This window comes from Engraulis encrasicolus, chromosome 6, assembly GCF_034702125.1.
Source record: "Engraulis encrasicolus isolate BLACKSEA-1 chromosome 6, IST_EnEncr_1.0, whole genome shotgun sequence".
NCBI lineage: Eukaryota > Metazoa > Chordata > Actinopteri > Clupeiformes > Engraulidae > Engraulis > Engraulis encrasicolus.
Window position 1 is genome coordinate 46766734 of NC_085862.1, and position 23481 is coordinate 46790214.

At 42.7% G+C, this 23481-nt stretch overlaps 2 protein-coding genes across 6 annotated transcripts in view; both read left to right on the forward strand.

Annotated features, from left to right (window-relative positions):
- The window catches only part of alg6 (ALG6 alpha-1,3-glucosyltransferase), a 406699-nt gene that overhangs the window by 14835 nt on the left and 368383 nt on the right, over positions 1–23481 (forward strand). Inside the window, exons 13-14 of one of the 2 annotated variants that reach the window (XR_010035228.1) lie at positions 954–1158; positions 4507–5158. Coding sequence is in view for 1 of the 2 variants with exons in the window: in XM_063201806.1 (XP_063057876.1) it covers positions 954–1158; positions 4507–4704 (403 nt within the window). In the remaining variant the exon portion in view is untranslated. Of the gene's footprint in view, positions 1–953; positions 1159–4506; positions 5888–23481 lie in introns of those variants that run through there. The other variant, XM_063201806.1, reaches the window with a different exon arrangement.
- The window catches only part of efcab7 (EF-hand calcium binding domain 7), a 37726-nt gene continuing 34740 nt past the window's right edge, over positions 20496–23481 (forward strand). For 3 of the 4 annotated variants that reach the window (XM_063201802.1, XM_063201800.1, XM_063201803.1), the window contains exons 1-4: positions 20508–20989; positions 21116–21327; positions 21441–21527; positions 22509–22710. In XM_063201802.1, coding sequence (XP_063057872.1) covers positions 20872–20989; positions 21116–21327; positions 21441–21527; positions 22509–22710 — 619 coding nt within the window. In that variant the 5' untranslated portion in view covers positions 20508–20871. Of the gene's footprint in view, positions 20990–21115; positions 21328–21440; positions 21528–22508; positions 22711–23481 lie in introns of all 4 variants that reach the window. The other variant, XM_063201801.1, reaches the window with a different exon arrangement.

The following is a 23481-nucleotide window of genomic DNA, read 5'->3' on the forward strand; positions in this document are numbered from 1 at the left end:
GATTTTTTTCCCCCTGTCTGGTCCTGAAAAACAATAACAGTGGTGCGAATGTGTAAAAACAATTCTGTTTTCCAATGAAGGACAAAGATGGGTCTTTTCAAATACATTTTTGTTTCGAAAAAATGTAGAATGTTCGAAGTGTGTTTAACCAAATAAAAATCACAATGCTAGGGTAGCATTAAGCTTACTCCTCTCTTGCGGTTTTAGCTCTCGCTCTTTCTCTCTGTCTTTGTTTAGAAAAGTGGAAAGGGCATAGGACATTGTGTTTGCGCCTCCAACTAACATTATCGGTCATTGTTTGAGTGCACATGAATGTCCATGGTCTTAGCAGAAATATACCATTCATACGTGTGTCCCTTCACCAATGACGCACAAAACCCTCATTCCTAGTGCTCTATGTGCAGTCTCTATGTGTGTCTCTTGGAAAACGTGTTATTTCTACTATTTGCATCGAATGAACTGAATGAAGAGGTATGGAATGCCAATGTGAAGGCATAGATGATTCAGGCATTGATGATGATGATGATGATGATGATGAATAGTGGAACATTGTGACTAATCAGGAATGTACTTTACAGACTTGAGTACACACATGATGTGTGTATGTGCCTGTGTGTGTGCGAGCAGGCGCATATGTTACAGCAGACAGTTCATCTGGAAAGATGATTCTCTACTATGCTTCCTGTAGGCTGTATGTGTATTCATTGCAATGATGGTCCATTGCAATCAGCTGCAATATTAGGACAATTGGAGATATTTGTAATGTGAATGAAATAAAGTACATGGTGTCTGCCTGTCTGTCCGGCTCTGTGTGTCTCTGTCCGTCTCTATGTGTTTTTTTATTGTAGGCCTATATGTTTTTATGTCATTCTGCTGTGCTGTGAGACAAATTGCCTTTTTAAGGACATTAAAGCTTTCAAGTCAAGTCAAGTCTGGTGTGTGTGTCTATGCAGTATGCTCCCCTTGCTGCTGAAAGACGGCCTGCTCCTGCCCTACATGGTGACCTCGGGGGCCTTCCTGTACCTGGGGGTCTTCCTGCTGTCCGCCCTGCAGCGCTCCACGGACGAGCAGCTACGCCTGCAGCCCTACCACACCCTCATCAGCACGCTCCTGCCCTGCCTGCCACGCCTCAACCTGGGCCTCATCACCAAGTGGAAGGTACGAAATCGAAATGAAAAGTTCGTTAAACACCACACACTGGATATACTGTTCTTTATTCTCTTCATTTTATATTTTATGTAAATAGAGAGACACATCTTTATATAGATAAATAAAGAGAAAAAGAACAGTATCCAGTGTGTTGTGTTTAGTGAACTTTTCATATTGATCAAGTTTTCCAGCCTTACACCTGCACCTGGACAACTGAAGGGTTGTGCACAAGGACTTCCATGCACTTCCATGTACTAAATCTAAAGCAGGGGTTGGTAACTTATGTCTCGATGTCCGTTTGCGGCCATAAAATATGACATATTTTGTAATGGAATCCTAGAAAATACATTTGCAATACAATCCAGTTATATTCATGGCACCTAGAGAAGGTGGGATCTGTTTTTAAGGTGGCTGCCTTCAATATAGGCCTTAAGTGCAGGGGGAAATCCTGGTTTGTGTTTATAGTACTGCCCTCTGAGGACTTTTACGGCCCTTAGATGAATTTGAAGTGGCCCCTCGAATGAAAAAGGTTCCCCACCCCTGATCTAAAAGGATTACATAGTGTCTGATCTTGCCCTTTTTTTGGTATGAGTAGAGTGAGGTGGAGTACAGGAGAGGTGCAGAGCTATAGTTTGTGTCCACACTTCAACTATTAGGAATTTAGTTTTCTTCTGAAGCAGTGGTTCTCAACCTTTTTTTTTGGAACAAACACCACCATATTCTCAACCTAAGCCCCCGTAATGCCCTTTTGACCTCATCATAAGCCTGCCAACTCCTCCTTAGTATTAAAACTAAAATAGACTAATGCCCCCCAATGTTACTTCAGCACCCCTTTCAGCTGTATCCTTCTCAACGTCCAGTGGTTTTCAAAGTGGGGGCCGGGGACCCCTGGGGGGCCGCAAAGGGGTGCTATGGGGGCCGCGGCAGGTTGGAAGGATAGCAAATAATATTAATAATTTATTCATGTACACCAAAAAAAGCAAAAATTAATTAAACATTATGTCCATTAGTAGAGATCTGCATTATAATAATCAATTTAATCTCTGAATTCTGTATTTTATATATCCCAATGGGGCACTGACACACAGACCGAGACTATGGCTGTGAAAGAGTGCTCAGAAAAAAATTGTGTGGCACGGCCTGTGTCAGGGGGGCTTTGGCTGGAATCTATCGGTATATGGGGGGCCTCAACATGGTAAAGTTTGGGAACCCCTGCCCTAGGGCCACAAAAAGCCCCCAGGGGGTCCGTGGAGCCCTGTTGAGAAACACTGTTCTAAAGGATGGACATGGAACCAAATGCCTTGTACAGGGCCAGTTCATACCCATTTTGTTTTTGCCCTGGGTAAGTTCGAGTTCAATGCCATAACTGCCTCCAACATAAGGGTTATTCTGATTTACTCATTTGCAATTCGGCAGCGCAATACTCTTTCATTGCATATGCTTTCATTGAGTGTAGGAAACAGGCACCACAATGGCTTTTTTTTTAAATGGTAATAAAATGTATTTACATACTCTATTTATAAATATCTCTACAAATACTGATGATGACAACATCTCCCATCCATCAAGCTAATTGACTACAGATCAAATTATGTATGCATGGAGACAGAAATATACGGAGAGGTACAAACTGGGTCCTCTGTGTTGCTTCCAGGAATTTGGTAGGACTGAGATTTTTTGGGCTTAGAAAACAATTCTTGGAAAATGATGAAAACAAGCTGACAGCAAATGTATCATATTGTGTTGCTAGATGATTAAAAGTGGCATCCTCATCTCTCAATGTCAATTTCTCTCATCACACATGAGGCCCACAGACGCCTATGTTGGGGAACACATAGAAACATGTTCACCTTGTTAAAAGCAGCACGTTGGGTCGTATAGTTATACATCTCGGGTGGTTTTATCCGATCCAAGGTGTCATCATCATCCCATGTTTGCAGCATGAGAAGAGCTGACCCCCATGCCCTCCACGGTCTCTTGGACTTGTGCCAGGCAAGCAGCAATGCTCCATCGTATACGAAACTAAAGCTCCTGTATCGCGTGTCAGTAGCTCCTCAATGTTGTTTGGTTTGGTTTATTTAAGTATATTTCTATTACTCCATGGTGGGTCAGTTTGCACATACACCAACCAGGTCCCACCCACCCCCCCACCTCAAACGCATCCCCCCACAGCTGCTGAAAAGCTCAGCTCATACATAGTGCGGGGAGTCAGCGTGTGAGGGTGTTTGCAAGGAGTCATCTGGTTGGCTTTATATAGAGTGCGCCATTAACACAGGTTTGCCTAGATATATTTATTTACTCAACAGGCATAAATAAGGGGGCCCAGGGGCCAGCGTCTGGTTTCAGGGGGCTCTGTGTCCTCCATGAGCTCAACGCGCATACACACACACACACACACACACACACACACACACACAGAGGTCCCGTGCTTTCTCGGCTCCCATATAAGCTCTCCGAGCACCAGGAGCTAAATGCCAGGTTTGCAAGGCGAGGAGGTGGTGGAGAGACCGGTCTTGTGATGAGGAGGGGGGGGGGAGAGAGAAGAGATGTGGCGATGAATGATAGCGTCTCACTTTGTACAACTAGGAGACACAGAAGTGCGAGTCGGGGCGTTGTTGATTTTTCCATGTGTGCGCGCACTATGCCCCTGTCGGATTCTGTCCGCGGAAAAGCTTTGCATGTCTGCGGTCGTAGATCTTGTGATAACTGAGCAGCAGGGCAGATGATGTCTGACTGGCTCTTCTAGAAAGGGAGCGATTCAGTGTTTTTTTTCTCTCCCCCTGCAGCACTTAAGTGTGGTTTAAAGTACTACACACAGTGCGGGGTATTTCATAGTCCATGGCATGCATTATGAACTCATATGCTCAAAGCAAAGAATAGCACTTCCTTTTGCTCGCACACCAATTTTCCATGGTGAACAGACGAACACAAACAAACATGTACAGATGACCCCAGGATGTATCTAATGTTCTCTGATGTTTTATGTGCAGTGCGTTGTTTTTCTTTACATGTTTTGAACTATTTCAACAAAACTCATCATGGCTTCTATGTAAAATGCAAACCGTCTGAAGTATCTCAGAGGTGCTGATTCAGAGCTGTTGATTCAATCCTGCATTATGGCCTTGTAAAGTTTAATTCTATATAGCACAAGATTTTTTTTGAAAAGCACATTTGTTCATAGCAACAATAGCTTTTCCTTTGGGATGCATAGATTTTGAATGTTAGAATGATACCTTGTACGAATGTTCCTTTATGGTTACCCGGGTGTGATATTTATAGTAAAATGAAAGAAAAAAAAAACCCTTTTTATCAGATTTTTGCTTTGTTCACACACTACTTCTCTGTGTTTTTGTGCAGTTTGTGGCGTCGGTGGTGATCATGGCTGGTCTGAGCATGGCCAGTGTGGTTCTGGAGCCTCCTGCCAGGTTGCCAGATCTGTTCCCCGTGCTGGTGTCTCTGGTGTCCTGGGCACAGCTCCTGGCTTTCACCTTCTACTTCAACCTGCTGCAGCTGAGCGAGACCCCAGGGAAGAGGAGTGGCAAGAAAAACAACTGATTTACGGTTCTGTGTCTTTTTTTAGGTAGTTACTTGGCCCCCTGGAGGTGGTTGGGTCAAGTATTGCAATGATCCTGTCTGTCTATCTGTTTGTGTGTGTGTGTGTGTCCACCCGCAGTGTTTTGGGTTGCCTGAGGGTGGCGCCAAACACACATTATATGCATCTAGCATTGGTAAGGGGACCAGGTTGCCATCACTGTTTGTCACTCGTTTGTTTTGTTTTAAAGGAGCATTCAGTAATGTGTTTGCAGTTTACTCTTCTGAATGCTTTCAGCTGGTCTCTGCATCTTGGCACTAGCACTTCAGCATATTGTCTGCAGTCTGATTTGACCATTTTATGCTAGGATGGAAGTTAAGAGTCATCATGAAAGCCGGATTTGCTGATTGAAGTATAAATTGTTTTGGAGATTTGCTGAATGAAGTATAAAAGTGTAAACAATTGAAATGTTTAAAGGTACACTGCAGGAAATGGTCAAAAAAGGTACTGCAACTATGCTGCTCATTGAAACTGGGCTGCTTATTGCCAAATTTGATCTTTTCATGAACGTTTACTAAGTAATAAACTGATGTTTTCTAGTATGGCCCAAGTACAGTCATTTTTGCAGCTAAAAATGGCTATTTCTGGAAATTCAAAATGGCGGACCATGGAGAAGATCCCGCTTTTCAAGTATGAAAAGTGCAATTTTTTCCAGTCAAAATGAATACTTAGAATTTGATGATGGTGGTAAGTATTCATGAAAAAGGTAACATTAGTTAATGGGTAGCATGAATTCTGGAAATAAACGACTAAAAATCTCACACAGTGTACCTTTAATTCTGAAAAAGGTTGTGGCTATTGTCTCTAGAGCTGTTAAAGACAGGAGTGTTCACAGTTTTGTTAACAGATGTAAAGGGGGCCATCATGCCCTTACCATTCATCACTATGAAGCATAAATACCAGTAATATCCACACTCTTGAGAAAGCTGTCCAAATCAATTGGTTTTGAGAAATGAGTATCAGTGTATATGTGTCTGCATTAGCCAAGGATGTCGGTCTTAAAATGATTGTAGGGTTCATGAGGGTTGTTGGTAATCCTATTAGTCTGAGGTCATACTTGTTCAATTAGAGGACCATTTTTTTACTCTGTGCATACAAGAAATGTTTTCTATAAGAGCTCTTCATTAAAACGTCTTTTCTACAAAACAGACATCTTTGTGTCTTTCAGTTCCTGTGAAGACTCCCTAAGTAAAAGCATTTCAAACAAATATCAAAATGCCAGCAGAACAAGTAATGATCATGTATTTTCAAGTCACTACCATTTATGAGACACATTTTGGCTGCAAGTCTTAAATTTTAATTAAATTCCACAATGCAGGTCATTGTACCAAGCCAATACAAAACAATGGTATTCTCAAAGAGGGAGTGGTTGAACATTTGAAATGAAATCAGTGTAGCCCCCAGTCTGTGAAACCGAAAATGATGAGAGCAGAGCTGACGTGAGAGCATAACACCATAAAGCTGAAATACCACAGGAAGAAGGCACACGCCATGCCTCTCACTTTCTCCCACCTCAGCTCACCCCCATCTCTATCGGGACTTAATGACGGCCATTAAAAAAAATCCATTACAACTATAAATGTTATCAGGTCACAAGGGGGCCGCTGTTGTTGGACATTTGCAGCTACGGCCCTGCAGGCAAAGGCACAAAAGCACACGCACGCGCACACACACACATGAAAATGACTACAAATATACAAGGCCACACACACACGGCTTGCCCAGAATGTGGCTACACATAGCGCACACACAAAAAAACGACTGAGTGGCAGACTGTGGAGTGGAAAGACTCTTCTTGCACCAGGAGAAACAAACCCAAAATGAACATCGCAAGACAAACACATCCATGACATTGCACGTCGAGTTGAGGAGTGGACGAGGGAGGAAACACTTCATGGTCCTTCATGTGCCCCAAGCAGGCACGATGTCCAGCAGAAGACTTATCAGCCAACTGGAGATGTCAGCGAGACATGCACTGTTGTCAGGTAGACCAGGGCATGGTAGATGGCAGGGAGTCTGGAAGGTGCTGCTGCTTTTATTCCGGCACCATTCTCCATTTATGCTACAAAAAATGAGAAGAATGAAAACAAAAGAAAAAGATATGTCAATGCTTGGGGTTTTTTAAGAGGCAGAGATGAACTGAGAAAGACTAAAAGAAAGTAAAAGTCCTGCTATAACTTCTGCCTGTGGTCATAATGCAGGGTATTACACTTAATGGTTTCATCAACCTGCTGGAACACTTGCACCAATTAGGATCAGGATTAGGGCTATCACAGTTAGCTGTCATCAGTGTTTGGGCATCCTTTATGTGGTCTCCAGGGATGTTTAAGTGGCAACGATGCGACCCTGCCTATGTACCAGAGGGTTCTTGGTTCGATTCCCACCAAGAGGAAGAGGGTTTATCTCTCTCTTTAGCTTCATCCATGGCTGAAGTCCCCTTGAACAAGACACCCAACAGCTAAGTGTAATGTAATGTGCTGAATTAACACTAAAATTAACTACTTACATTCTGTAGAGGCAGAATATCAGAATCAGGAAGTCAAAAAATGTAAACAAATTAGGGCTGTAACAATACACTCAACTCACGATTCGGTTCGTATCGTGATTTTTGACCTACGGTTCGATACACCCAACGATTTCAGAATTACCAACGTTATGAAATAAAATTATGAATAAAAACTATGATACTTTATAAGTAGAACAGGTTACAAGTGGCTACTAATAATTTTAAACAGTTTAAATATAATAATGATGATGATTTGAAGCTTGGAAGCATTATCACATCATATCATGTGGTTGTTTTCTGGACTGATGGGTAACAAAACTTTGAAAGGGTGTATCACGATATTGCTTCTTAGTATCACGATACAGTATCATGACACTGTGTATCGCGATTTCTCGGTTCGATACAATAGCGTTACAGCCCTAAAACAAATAGAAAGTAAATGAAAAGAACAAGAGGCCAAGTCGGCCATAGCCGGTACTGCAGTGTGACTCATGCGAGCTCCACTCCAGCCCTAGCACTAGCACTAGCACTAGCCGGTGGCCTGTGCTTCACCTCCCCAAGCGCAGGTGCTGGCGGTCGGATGGGAAAACATTTGCTTTGTTAATACTTGAGTGTCCTTCAGGTGGCCTCCAGGGGTGTTAAAGTGGCAGCTATGCGATCCTGTATGACCAACGTAATGCCATGTAGGAGAGGAGAGGAGCTTCTGTTCTGGTCTGTTCAGTTCACACCAGCTGTTGCCACACAGCGCTGAGGTCAGGGAACCAGCGCTAACCCTCTGCCAAATAAAGAGTGGTAGGCGGCTGGACATGCGTACGTGTGTGTGTGTGTATGTGTGTGTGTAAATTAACTGAAGGTACGTCATACGAGAGTGTGCTTTAAGTGGCCTATGTATGCCACCACTTATATTTACACACACTATGGTTGTGGGAAATGCAAAAGTGTTTGCATGCGGTTAGGGGGTTGGGATTGGAGCGCACAGACATGCAGAGAGAGAGAAAAAAAACACTTTATAAAACACTCATAAAAGTACATATTTGTGTGTGTGTGTACTAAACCTACATTTGTGTGTGTGTTTATGAACATTTGTCTTTATGTGTGTTAAGGTGTCTGCAGAGCCGTGTGTGTGTGTGCGTGTGTGTGCGCGCGCATGTCTGTCTGTCTCCCTCAGTGTCAACTCTGACAGGCCCGAGTGCCCGTGTGAGGAGCATTATTTTTACAGCGAGAGCTGTTTACTGTTTACCATAGAATCAACATTTTGTCAAACACAAGAGAAGTGAAGGGAGCCCTTCACCCGACATCCAGAGGCAGAGAGACAAGAGAGGAAGAGAGAAAGAAAGATGTGCAAATGTCCGCCAGCACAACAAAAAAAGAAAACTGTCAGGGAATGAAAGTGTGTGTGTGTGTGTGTGTGTGTGTGTGTGTGTGTGTGTGTGGTGTGTGTGTGTGTGTGTGTGTGTGTGTGTGTGTGTGTGTGCGTACGCTTCTGCTTGCTGTGGTTTAGACATGGACAAATATGATTGGCAGCCTCTTCGGATGTCTCCACACTGACAGCCCAATGCTGAATTCATCAAGACGCGCACACACACACACACACACACACACACACACACACACACACACACACACACACACACACACACACACACACACACACACACACACACACACACACACACACACACACACACACACACACACACACAGGGAATAAGTTGGAAAAGAGGCCTTTGTATGTGATGTCCCTGACATTAAAAATATTGCTCCACGGGGAGTTTGTGGCTGAGCTAAATCTAAGAAGATAAGATGGGATTGCATGCCAGTAGCAGACGACAGCGAAAAAAAAACATAAATACAAAAATCACAGCGCTTACAGAACGAACACACACACACACACACACACACAAACACACACACACCAGGTATTTAAACAGACGAGGGGATTCTGTAATGACCTGCCATGTCAAAGCCAAGGAGATGCCAGCGAATGTGTTATGTTGTTTGCCAGCGTTTGGTGAGGTGTGAAGATGGAATATTAACATTTGTTTTGCGTTTCTCTGGTCTTTTTTTGTATTTTAAGGCGCCACATTAAAACCTGGGTGGTTATGGGTTTGTATTTGCTTTTTAGGCACTTGTAGCCCTCTACCTCTATTGTTTTAAGTAAGATATCTGACCATTTTGAACTTTGAGCTTATCAGGACAAAAAGGGGGAACATTTGTCACACAATCATTGCTATGCATGGCTGAAGTTGAATGAATACCAAGCATTAAGCAGTAAATACAGTAATATATGGCCAGTATGAAGCCATCATAATTGCACCCAAACATTTTAACCAAATGACATAGCAAGCAGTGGCAAATGTTAAATGCAGTCTTCCACCCCATGTTATTGCTCGTTTGATCTCAGAGTGTGATCTCTGTGTGGATGTGATACAACAGATTTGAGTTACCTTATCTTAAGACCGTCTTCGCCATCTCATGGGAGTTCCCTTTGTGAGGGAAACCTAAAAAAAATGAGATAGAAAAAAAGGGAGAGAGGAGAAATAATGACATCTGAGTATAGGCTAATGTGGGAGAGGTATTGAATGAGTTTCATGAAGCAGCTAATTAACCGTAGGGCCTTAGTCTTCACTATGATTATGCTCCCGGCTCGAATAACATCTGAGAAGCTGTCAAATAAGCCCTTTCTGTGTTATTGCACAGCCAGATCTGAGTTGAAATGACGCATCTTGGGGCTGTAATGGGGAAAGGTTTGAGCGGTGCCATGAGGGGTGGGAGAGTGGGAGGGCGGGCAAGACACCGACCGACCACCATCCTCGGCTGGAGACTTGTCTGTTTCTAATATACAACACCTCTTTAATTGCGCCTGTGATTTTAATCAAAAACATAAAGTCTCCCCAAAACAGCTGCCATTCATCCTTTTGCGCTGGGGCAGAGAAAGGATTGATGCGGCCATCATAACCAGACCGTCGTCCCGGAGCCCTCTCACATAGCCCCACAGACGCTGAAAATTCCATCGCTTTTATTACATTTTTAAGGAATCTCCCCTCTTTAATGCAGTCTATTACGGCTGCCATACAAATCTCTCGCCCCGCGCCCCGGCCGTCCAACGGCCTGATCAATTTTTATACTGCTGATCCGTCCCCTTCCCCTTTCTCATCGTGTCACCTCCGAAATTCATATTATATAGGATTTCCCCTTATGGAGAATCTGCCATAAAAATCCGTTAGCCCCCCCCAAGCCAGATCGGACAGTAGTCGAGAGAGAGAGGTAGAGAGGGAAAGAGAGAGAGAAAGAGAGAGAAAGAGATAGACAGAGAGAGAGAAAGAAATTTGCTTCAGCCGGTAAGCAGAACTGTTTAAATGTTATTTATTTACCATGCTCCTAAGAAAATATATCGTGAAGGGCAGCATTGATTTAAGACGTAACAATGTCTGTGGCCGTGGATGAGTGTGGGCTGGAGGGGGGGGTCATAGGAGGAGAGGGAGGTGGGGGCGATTTATGAATCCTTTGCTCAACTCCTTTAATTGAATTTTCCAAATCTCTTGCCGCACACAAATAATCAATACCCTGCGAGCTGGGAGAGGAGGGCTCGGCCTTACAGAGTTATTGCGCTCCTTTTCTCTCCTATTTTGCGCTCATCAGCACATAAAGATGATCCGGGGCATTTGTAATGCTTCGGCAACCTGCGCGATTTACGACCGCAGACGGGGGCAGGCGGCCGGTCATGAATGGCCGAAGAGAACAAGACACCCCCCCCCCCAATCTCCTCCTTTATGAAGTACCCCAAAAACTTCTTCAGCTCTGTATGGACAGGACTTGGCGTTTCATTCCTCCCACACACACTTACACACCTACACATATGTACGCAGGCATAGACACAGACAGGCGCGCACACGCACGCACACGCACACACACACACACACACACACACACACACACACACACACACACACACACACACACACACACACACACACACACACACACACACACACACACACACACACACACACACACACACACACACACACACACACGGTCCTTTTTCACACTTGCCAAACACACACCTAAGAAGAAGACACAACCAGGAACTTAAACTACAGGTAAGAATTAAGATTGTATTTGACCACATAAAAGCGATGGCTAGTTGACACTTTTGAGCTCCATTGCCTTGCTTCTGTATCTCCCTAATGTAGCCAACTGTTCGGAGTTGGTAGTCTGTAGTGTGTGGTCTTTAGCTGCTGGTTGCAGTATTCAAAAGTAGTGACTTTATGTGCATCCCAACAACTGGCCAGGTACTGGGCAAATATTGCGAAGTTCCGCAAATTGTTTGAATTCTGTTCAATAACACATCAGTGGTGCTGCACCTTGCTTTCTTTAAACTGACATGCCCTGATCCAAACCAGGATCGCACCTGGGCCGAAGCTGCCAAGCCTACCAGGATTCAAAGGGCTGCGATTATACAGGCCACACCACCCTGCCCCTCCGACTCCAGCATACAAGGATCCGCACTGCATAGCGATGGGAATATGAACCAACCTCAAAGATGCAGGACGAGGAAACATGGGTGAAGACACGCACAGGTTTTCTTTACAAATAACTGACGGACCACGTTTTAAAATGTATGTATGGAGACCGTGGGGGACATGAATTGCCACGTGATATGTATTGACAGCTACCAAGAAACAGGAAAAGCATACACAACTCATCTGATGATCTCTCGTGAGTCAGACTTCAGCGGGGCCTTGCTCTTTCACTGGTCTGGTCTTAACCATACCCTTGTAATAATTTCATTCCTACTACAGTCGTGGTTTGAAAACGGCCAAATTGAGAAACGATTATTGGTGAGAGGAGCGAACTCTGAGTTTGAAATGTGAATCCATGTGTGAATTACCCAATCTCTAGCGTTTGAGCATGATGCGTAATCTGCTCAAATGCAATGAGCCATTTTTCAACCCCACCTACCCCCTTCCCTCCCAAGTTTGTTGATTGGTCATGTTGTCTGGGGTATTCTCCTCCAAGAAGACATCACCCAATCGTAACGTGGATACAAATGTGAATTGACCGGAGGTTTAAGGATGGGAAGGCCAAGGTGCTCTTCCCAGTCCTGTCTGACAATCTGCTAGCTCTGCATGTATATACCTCACTCAACACATCCCACTGTTCCTCCATCAGTCCTCCATCTCTCACAACCCCTCTGCATGCTCCTGTAAGGCCTTATTCATGCCAGTGCGAGCGAAGAGATTTCATGGTCCCTACCATGTGATAAACAATGTGACTTCTCCCCTGTATTAGGCTGCATGCGAAAAGGGATGCGTGAACTAGCGTGACGAATTAAAACAATTTTGGGCGAACTTATCTTAAAAACACTGTTTTCTCTCGGCCCGGCCACCAAAACAATCATCCCCTTTCAGTCTCCAGATCAGCCTTATGTGATCGCATCACAAGTGGAGCTTTTGGCTGCGGGCGCTATGTGTGCCTTCAATAATCATATTAATTCTGTCACAAGGGCCCAGAGCGCTTGCTTGTGTAGAGAAAACTAAATGTTGTTTTGCCGAACACATATAATGAAAAAGGGTCCCTTTCAGGCATGTTGGAACACAGGGGGGGTCGTAAAAGATGGCTACAGCTGATAGCTTGAAAGTGTGGAATTATGAGGCTCAAACAGAGACGTGATGGAAAGTTGAAAGGCTTTTCCACTACATGAATGTATACATACACAGGGCATCTGAGAACAGTCATGTCCTTGTGAATAAGTGGAACTTAACCTCGGTAAAAGGTGCTGTTGTCATGCTCAATGAAAATGATATAATAGCAATGCACTGACCTGTAGAATGAGACGGTCTATCCATCATCCCCATGGCAAAACATGACTCGACTTTGGCAACTGAAATTAGAGAGACAGTCATATGTACATTTTAATATTCTCATCTCTACTGGTTTCATTTCATGGAACTTTTAATTTTTTTTTTTTAATCATAGAAAGCTCACATTAATAACATTTTCTCTGACATACCGCTAACAATTAAGGTTGTTTGTGTGTGTGTGTGTGTGTGTGTGTGTGTGTGTGTGTGCTCACCCAGCTGCTTGTGCCTCTTCAGCTCCATCAGTAGGTCACCAACAGGGAGGATTGGAAACAGCATTTTCAACTCGCTGTCGCCCTCTAGAGGCTGTGGACAAAAAAGACAGTGATGTCAACCCCTGCAGCAAAATTAATCATTATAAATAATGTGATTTTTTTCTGAGCTGAATACATCATTTCCAACAACAAAAAAATCTGTAAGGTTACGCGTTAAAGCTGAAATCTTATCAGTTTGAGAAAATAACCATTTAACAGGGTATCAGATTTTAGGTTTCCTTACCAGCAGACGTTCCAAATCCTGGCTTACTTTCAAAATAGACCTAGCAGACTTCTCTACACCAGGACTCAACTCTTCCAACCTGGCAGAAGAAAAGGCAACATTCTTATATTCTACTCAACATGGCTTTGACCTAAGAAAAAAAAATCCATTTACATTGTACAACACATCTGATTCCACATTGCGGATCCTGACTCAGACGAGACTCACACCAGTTTTTGTTCCAGTAAGCATTTCGAATGACCTCACCAGACCAGACCACCCTCCTCTCCTCTCCTCTCCTCTCCTCTCCTCTCCTCTCCTCTCCTCTCCTCTCCTCTCCTCTCCTCTACGTTTGAAATGAATGTGTGAGCCATGACGGGGCCGACTAAAGCTCGGTCCTCCTCTATGATATCATATGATATCAAATGTATCACTGGTCCTTCTTTCGGCCTCCTCTGATGTTTTTATGTATATTTAAAGAGCTTCCTTCCTTAACTACAGCACTATAAAATTCAAAACTAATGCTTGTCTTGATGGATCGGCCGGGCACCAAATTAGTGTGCTTTGGGGAAGGAAATAGACCAATTCTTATCCAACTATTTTTAGTGCTGTGTAAATCATGGAGGATTGGTCTGGTGATCGAGACAGAGAGAGAGAAACCCCTTTTTTGCGCCGTGTCCTGTCATTAAACTTGGATCTCTCACAGCCAGCATCAGACGTATGGCAGTGAAAAGATCCACAGAGGACAGAAGATAGTCCTTATTTTTGCCTGACACACAGAACACATACTCATAGTAAATGTAGTATACAAATTATTTTGACAACAATCTTTAGGTCACAAAGCAAGGATATTGTTGTGCTCTAGATGTTTAGAGAGGCATGGACACAAAAAGAACAGTTCAGGGTGAGAGCAGGTTAGCACACTGAATAAGACACTATGGTCAAGCATAAGTAGTTTTCATTTTTCTCAGAGCAGAGTAGAGCAGACATTTCAGGTTTCTGCTCTCACCCTGAACATTTTAAAGGTCTGCAGGCTTGGTAAATCAAATGGGTTGAGAAGTGGTGCAACACCATGGAAGCATGCTAATTCACTTCCATGGATAAGTTATACTCAGTTTGTACTCAGAACAGCCACATGGCTGTGATTCACTAAGACACAAGCCACGAGAGGGTCATTTCGTGTGAAATCAGACACTTTGGGACCCGACCGACACAGATTTCAATCACACTTGCTGTGCTTGTTTAGTAGCACCCCAGAACTGCATTTGTGTGAATCTGACACCAATATTAAGGGAGAAACAGACTAGCATAGGTTTCCATATGAGGGTAGGACACTATACATTCAGCCTTGATTATATCAGTCAGTGTAAGTCACAAAAAGACGTCTGAGGTGTTATTTGAAAGCTCTTTTCTGGCTCTACAAATTACACAAACAGCATGGAATACACCAACCTTCAGAATATGAATTATGATGCATTGAAAAATTAAAAATTGAATATAAAAAAAACGTATATTTTTCAATGCCCGGTTTCCTGTCTAAACATAGCCTGTAAGGTCATAAACAACACCTGAAATGCTGGTGTTTGGTTCTTTATTCATTTCAGAGATAATGGGACATAAAGGTTGAAATGAGTTGTAATAAAGTAGCAATAGAGTAGTGTCAGGGACAGGACTGGACTGGCCATCTGGCATAACGGGCATTTTCCCGATACTCAAAAACTACACAGCTTCTACCCATTGTCAATGGACACAGTGGAAGCTAGACAATTTTCAGAATTCAGAGAATGCAGGGTTGAAAGAATAAGCTCAGTAAAGGATTTTTTTAATGTTCAAGCATCAAAGGGTATGTTGTAGCTGTATATGATGTCAACTAGTGGATGTCAACATGTGAGGAATGTATGCCGAACACTGGAGAGGTGAAACTGAACTTCCTGCATCCTCATGGACCATCTCCATCCTTCACATATTCCGATAGTGTGATGTGATAGATGTGATATTACTATGGTATTGCCATATTATTACTAGGTGATCTGTATGATGCCATATTTTTAGTCCCATTATCTCTGAAATGAATAAAGAACCAAACACCAGCATTTCAGTTGTTGTTCATGACATTGCAGGCTACGTTTAGACAAGGAACTGGCCATTTTAAAATATATATATTTTTGATATTCAATTTTTAATTTACATAATACATATTCTGAAGGTTGTTGCATTCCATGCTATTTGTGTAATTTGCAGAGCCAGAAAACAGCACCACAGATATCTTTTTGTGACTTACACGGACTGATATAATCAAGGCTGAATGTATAGTGTACCCTCGTATGTAAACCTTCCCCAGTCTGTTTCTCCCTTAATATTGGTGTCAGATTCACACAAATGCAGTGCTGGGGTGCTACCATTCTACTAAACAGGTACACCAAGTATGATTGAAATTTGTGTCGGTCAGGTCCCAAAGTGTCTGATTTCTCGTGAAATGACCCGAGAGCAAGAGTCTTCTGTTAAGACATTTACCAAGTATTGCGAGTTAAGTAAATGCTGAGCAAAGTAATTATTTACCCAGAATAACGGCTAATGCCAAGCATTTCATAGCCTGCGGTCATAATTGTTGTTATGTTTCAGGTGCAATTGGTAGACTGGATGCACACTTTGGATTACGACGCATGATGCACAGTGGTGTAGCGGGGATTTTTAAAGTGGGGGTACGCAATTTATGACGTCATCAATTAGGCTACTTGGGCAACTCATCATGTCACCCCCACAACCTACTGTCATTTCTTCTCCGCTTTCATCTGTTTGGTCCATCACCAACTGCTGTGTGCTCGTTCTATTTTTTTTGTAACCAAGCCCAGACAGAAGGTTTTTTTTCTTTTTAAAATCTCACCTCAGGAGAAGGGGGTAGGTAGACTGCGTACCCCTGCGTACCACGTCCACTACACCCCTGATGATGCACATTTATAACATTTATATAATCTGTCATGTTCCACATGTACTAACTGGATAACCACAGGCCATCTGATGTTATAAGTTCTGAGGACAAAAATGTGATGATTTAGAACAGTATCCTGGCAATTTGCATCTAATATTTCATCGCCTCACCATAATATGCATGTGATGTTGCTTATCAGTGCACCCTTGAAAAGGTAAAAGGTAAAAAACATGGGCAGTGAGAAAATGTTGTATGCCAATCATATCATTTACAAATTCAAGTTAAATATATCTATGTTAAATACACACGTGTTGATTATCTTCAACATCCCACAGGTAAAATCCCTCAGCAGTAACAATCATGTACTCACTTTTTCTGAATCGCCGTCTTGGTAGCTTTGTGGACTCTGGCAGCCTCCCCACTGGCTTTGTAATTGCCTGTTAATGAAACTCCAAATGTCAGCAATTCATCAAATCAGCATGCACATCAGCACAGCACGGACATTACGCCTGTAGGGGGTGGTATCTTTAACGGCATCAAATCCCCCCTGTCTGAACACCGGCGTAGCACGCATTCTCTTGATATTAGCAGAGCCAGACATATTATATTACATTATATTAAATTACATATTACATATTTTCTATACGTCTGTGAGTAAAACAACAATATTCCTCAACTAAACTACAGTACATAGGTGTGTGTGTGTGTGTGTGTGTGTGTGTGTGTGTGTGTGTGTGTGTGTGTGTGTGTGTGTGTGTGTGTGTGTGTGTGTGTGTGTGTGTGTGTGTGTGTGTGTGTGTGTGTGTGTGTGTTTAAATGCCATATGCAACTGCAAGTGGTCAAATGCACACCCTCCATTTGTCGGGAGGGCGGACATGACAAGTACATTTCTTTAATATAAAACAAATTCAGTAGTTATACATATCTACGGACCAGAGGCAGATTACCATGAGATGCAGCAGTGGGGCTCGTCAGACGAGTGCCCGTATTAGGGGAGAATAGTCTCTCGCGAGCTGGCATCTTCAATGGTGAGGCCTGTGGGATAACAACTTTCTTCATTCACAAATTTAACTTAGACCCTTTTTTAAAAACTCAAACTCACTTTAAAAATAAGTGTCTAAATCAACACGTGCTGTCTGCAGTCAATAAATTAAGTTGCACATATATATATATATATATATATATATATATATATATATATATATATATATATATATATATATATATATTCACATACAGTGAAAAACAACACAGAACATGCAGAACTTGTGTGAGAATTTTAGATAATACATGATATTATGACTGACACATATATTTATTCAGAGGAACAGATACATTGTATTTTCATCCCAAGATAGCTTGCTTTGGCTCTCACATTTTCCTTGTCCTCCAAATGAAGGTTGCGTTTGGCTCTGCAATAAAAACAAAAGGGAAGTGTTTGTATCTAATTCCACAGCGCTGAAATGGGTCATTTCACGGGAAATCAGACACTTTGGGACCCGACCGACACAGATTTCAATCATACTTGCTGTGCCTGTTTAGTAGCAAGGTAGCACCCCATAACTGCATTTGTGTGAATCTGACACCAATATTAAGGGAGAAACAGACTAGCAAAGGTTTACATATGAGGGTAGGATTAAGCGATATGACACGAGTGGGAGTGAGGTTGTTCTGGGACACCCTCACGGGTGTGATTCGCCGCAGACACGAACCCGCAGGCTTCATTATCTCTAAAATGAATAAAGAACCAAACACCAGCATTTCAGGTGTTGTTCATGACATTGCAGGCTATGTTTAGACAAGGAACTGGACATTTTAAAACAAAAGATTTTTGATATTCAATTTTTAATTTTTCGATTTATTCATATTCTGAGGGTTGTTGTATTACATACTGTAGTGTAATTTGTAGAGCCAGAAAAGAGCTTTCAAATAACACCACAGACATATTTTTGCGACTTACACTGACTGGTATAATCAAGGCTTAATGCATAGTGTCCTACCCTAATATGTAAACCTTTGCAAGTCTGTTTCTCCCTTAATATTGGTGTCAGATTCACACAAATGGAGTTCTGGGGTACTACCTTGCTACTAAACAGGCACAGCAAGTATGATTAAAATCTGTGTCGGTCGGGACCCAAAGTGTCTGCTTTCACGTGAAATGACCCAAATGTGGAGCAAGAATATCTGAGAAGCACAGACTGACACAACGCACAAGCATTAGTACATTACATTACATTACATGGTAGGGCTTTATAACCAAAGCGACTAACAAACGAGGACATAATCATAGCCAGCATCACTAGCAGATACAAAGTGCACATGAAATATACAGAACAAGTGCAGATGCAAAGAAGGGTTAGTGGTTTTTTTTGTAAGGTACAGTACACACACACACACACACACACACACACACACACACACACACACACACACACACACACACACACACACACACACACACACACACACACACACACACACACACACACACACACACACACAGCCTACATATGTCAAGAGTCTGGCCTGGTGCTAGGGCAGCTCAAACATTAGTCTAGTTCGTCACGAAAGAGGAGTCTTCACTTGCTTCTTGAAGGCTGCAAGAGATGTGAATAGCAGACAGACAGGCATACTTTGTCTAACCCGTCATTTGACATTGCGGGCGTCTTCCATTGCCCGTTACTGGTGTCTACCGAGTAAATCAGATATTACAAACAAATTATATTGATTAACAAACGATACTCACGACATCGTTAACCTGGGGAATGGCTCTCACATCCCTCAACACATCTCGAGTCATCTCATACCAGAAATGTTCTAAGCTATGAGATAGCCGTCTCTCATTGGCTCCCATTATAGCCCCGTTGGCGCACGCAGCCAAGTAAAAGATGAATGGGAGCCTATTGGGCTAAATGGCTCAGCAGGGATTTGTGACGATTCTGTTCTCTGGTTTGTAAAGATGTGTGCACATTCTGTACCTTATCATGGAAGTTGTATTAGAAGTGAAGTTAAAGGTTCCTGACATGGCTTTGTTCTCCCAAAGACGTGTTAGTTTTGTCCTGCAACACGCTAGCATTCGGCTAATACCTGCTGGCTGAGGAATCTCTGCGACTATTCACGACCAGAGCTGACGAGAGACGTACTCTGACTGATCCTCCTAGCAGAGACATCTACGGTCACACACCTCAACCCCCACCACCGTCCAACATGTTAATTGAAGGTGCCCAAATTCTTAAGGATGACCGCAGTCATTTCCACCCCATGTACACATGCCGCTTTTCCACCACCTTAAATGCAATAAATAACAGGTGTCCGCAACAATCCTAACATAACTTTAAACACATCGACATCTGAAGTCAGACTTAAAACTACAAAACAAATGGCGTAGTGCCGTAAAGTCGATTGTCACGTGTTATGTCATTGCTATAGTTGAAATAAGGGTCATTTTCACGAATCTAACACTTGACAAGATGCAAACGTGTCGGCAAATGCTTTCACTTACTCATATCTATCGAACGCGACTTCATTGTTTCCAGGGAAAAAATCACACGGGCAGATAGTTCTAAGAGAAGCGTACAGCCCCATTGGCACCCATTCATTATTTACTTGGCTGCGATAACATAGCTGCAGTGCCACTCCTGGCCACACCAGCTAGTTGTCGTTCTTGTACAAGATTCCATTTTCTTTGTCTCAACACATCTCCCACTTCAGAATTTGGCGCGATGTCCCAACTATTTACTTCCCCCTGGAAACACAATTTGCACAAAAGAGCCGCTTTGATTAAGCACATTACATGCATTTAGCACACATAAAAATATGAACCAATATGACATGAGTTGATATTTTAAAAAAAAAACTATACACCACACCATAAGATTGGAAACACTATTTTATGGTGCAATAAAACATCGTCTGCTACTCGGTCCATGATTCCGGGGGACGTTTTAATGGCACACACAAACCCTCGGATTGTTTACATGGCAACGTCAGATAGCAACAGCATGTGCAACCGATTTGTGACTCGGGCATTTGCCAAGCTAGTTTGCCATATAGATCATTCAGAACATGCATTAATGTGGGTGTAAAACGTAAGTGTCTCCGTTGACAGACGTATTAACAAGCTGATGTTAGCTGGGAAATAGCTATTTAGCTAGATGCTAGTAGCCTATGCTAATGTTTGCAGACAGATAAATGCTGCCGGATGTCACAGCGTGTACATCATATTCTAACTTGTAGCTATGCACGTTTTGTGACTGCTGTCATGTGTATGAACGACCATCTGAACTGCGGTAATTTATCAGCATTCTGAAGTTGATCGTAACAGTACCGTGCAAAGTACATTGGGTTGTGCAGGATGCTCAAGTCACCTCGTAGCGAAGAGGAGAACTTCTATCTGGACTGCAGGGCAGCATACCTGGTCGTTTTCAAATCAAGCCTATCAAATATCACTTCCAAAGAACAATTATGTCACGGTAAGGAATGATGAATGATATTTCACCCAGGACAGGTATAAATACACATTTCATACAGCAGTACACTATTCTCGGTGTCAACACGTAGGCCTACAAGTAAACTTGGAGCAATAATCTCTGTCCTAGTTCTTCAACAGGCAGGTCGCAACCCTTCACTGAAGCTCCTGAATAAATACTGGACTCCTAGGACAAAGAGGCTGACTTTCGATGACTTCTGTGAAATCCTGAAGAAGGAGAAGCCAACAGAGCAAGAGGAACTTTTGAGGGTCTTCAGGAAACTGGACAACGATGGAGATGGACACATCTCAGTCAGTGAACTGCGTAAAGTTCTCACCACGGTGTGTGTTCAGACAGTGTATCATTCATATTTATCATCAAGAGTCTGTTAACCTTAAACCATGTAATGGGTGAAGAACAAATTTTAAACACTGCATCACATGCTTTCCTGTAGGGAGGAGAACAGATGACCGACGAAGAAGTGAATGAGATCTCCTCCTTGATCAACACGAAAAAAGATGGCCAGTTTGACTATGCCGAGGTTAGTCTCACACTGAAGCCCACTACCACTTACCTGACTCTTGCCCTCTGGTATAACTTACTTTGTGAGGAAAGGGAACGCCCCTAGTGACGTTGCTGAACACAGCCAGATGATGTAAATCATGTTACACAACCACTACATTCCACAAACACCTCTGCAAAAAAAAGCACTCAAGTATGCATGTGACGTAATTCAGCATAATGCCATTATTACATATCTAAAATGTCATGCCATTAAGAGTCATTGTCACTGAGATTGTCAGAATAATCTAATGTCATACCATCTGTTAATAAGAGACTGACATTGTTGCTCTCTGAGATTGTGGAGTCTACGTCATTGTAATTATCACACACCTGTATGTATAAAAGTAGCATCTGTTTAACAGACTTTTCTTTTTATGAATGACAATTGAAAAGGTAAGTAGAGTGAATAGCACAGAGGGTACATGCTAAGAGGTCTTAACATGTATGTGAATGTGCAGTACGGGGAAGGAGTCACATTCAGTAACTTATTATTGTGCCGTAAAACATTTAAATATACGCATGTGCAGCTCACCCTCACGTTATGCCATAACTCTTTTAAATCTGCACCCATACAGATGTATGTATAACCCAGGTGTTCCCCGCAGTCCGTCCCCCTCGGAGCCGCGAACTCGCCACCTCCTAGTTAACATATCGATTCAGGTATGGGAGGCCCAGCACGATACCGCTGAGCTAAATGACCAGCCTGACAGTCCAGCGCTACTGATACTCTATTAGGCTTCGGGAGGAGGTTTACTAACATTCCACACCACACTCTGCTAGTTGGCCTCCGTTACATATGCATGGCTCACATTCCTATGTTCCCCTAATACTAGTGATGCCCATTGAACAGTGCTTCTTGACGTCATCATTTTCAATGCATTTTATGGCAAGCAAAACCTCTTTGTACTTGGGCATTTCAGTTAATAGTCACACAATGTGAACACCTTTTTTGTCGTAGCTGTGCAGAACTATTATGCAGACAGCAGAGCAGTGCAAGGCAGCAGCCGTGGAGAAGATGGAGAATGATGCCAAGCTGAAGAGGCAGAACTTTGGGAACCAGCCCGAGGGCTCTCCCAAGAGCACAGCAGCAGCCCCTGCAGCCTCCACACATCCAGAGGCTCTCCCCAATCAAGAACCTGATGCTGCTCTCCCCAGAAGAGGTAGTCAAACCTACTTGCTGAAGTGGCCAATAATAATTTACAAATAATCAACAAATTGCACTGAACTCTAGCAGAGAGACTGGATAATAATCCTACAATCTCTGACTCTAGTGCACAAGACAGTGCAGTTGGGCCAGTTTTAGCTGAGAAAAAAATGAACAGGTGTATGCTAGGGATAGTGTACTATAGCAGAATGATGTAGCACTCAAAGATTCTTAAAATGAAATGTTTTATCTGATATTCTGTCATATTGTGTCATACTTACTGTATAGTAGGCCTACACAGGGCTCTAAATGAGCACCAGCCAACTGGCAGAATGCTGGTCAATTTTCAGTTTGACTGGTACAAAAGACCAAGTTTTACTAGCCACTTTGACCCATTGGAGAGTGTGTGTTTGGCTAGTGAGATTTACATCTACCAGCCATTTTGACTGATGGTGAAAAAAATAATAATTAAGGGCCCTGACTGTACATAATGTTTTAAAATAAATGTAAATGCTAAATGTTTCAGGGCTAATTCTTCATTTGGAAATACTCTTTTATAAAGTTCCAGTACTGAAATGGCCATCTCTGCAGATATCTTCATAAGAGTAAGAGTATGCCACCTCTCTGAGGCCAGATGCAGGAAAAAGGCGCATCTGATAGTGGAAAGGATAGAAGTCCTCACACTGTAGCTCCGCCTTGAAAATGTATTCAGGTCACACAACGTTTCGACCCAAAGGGTCGTCATCAGATTTCTATATCTATTATTTTCCCTAACAACAGGAATTCT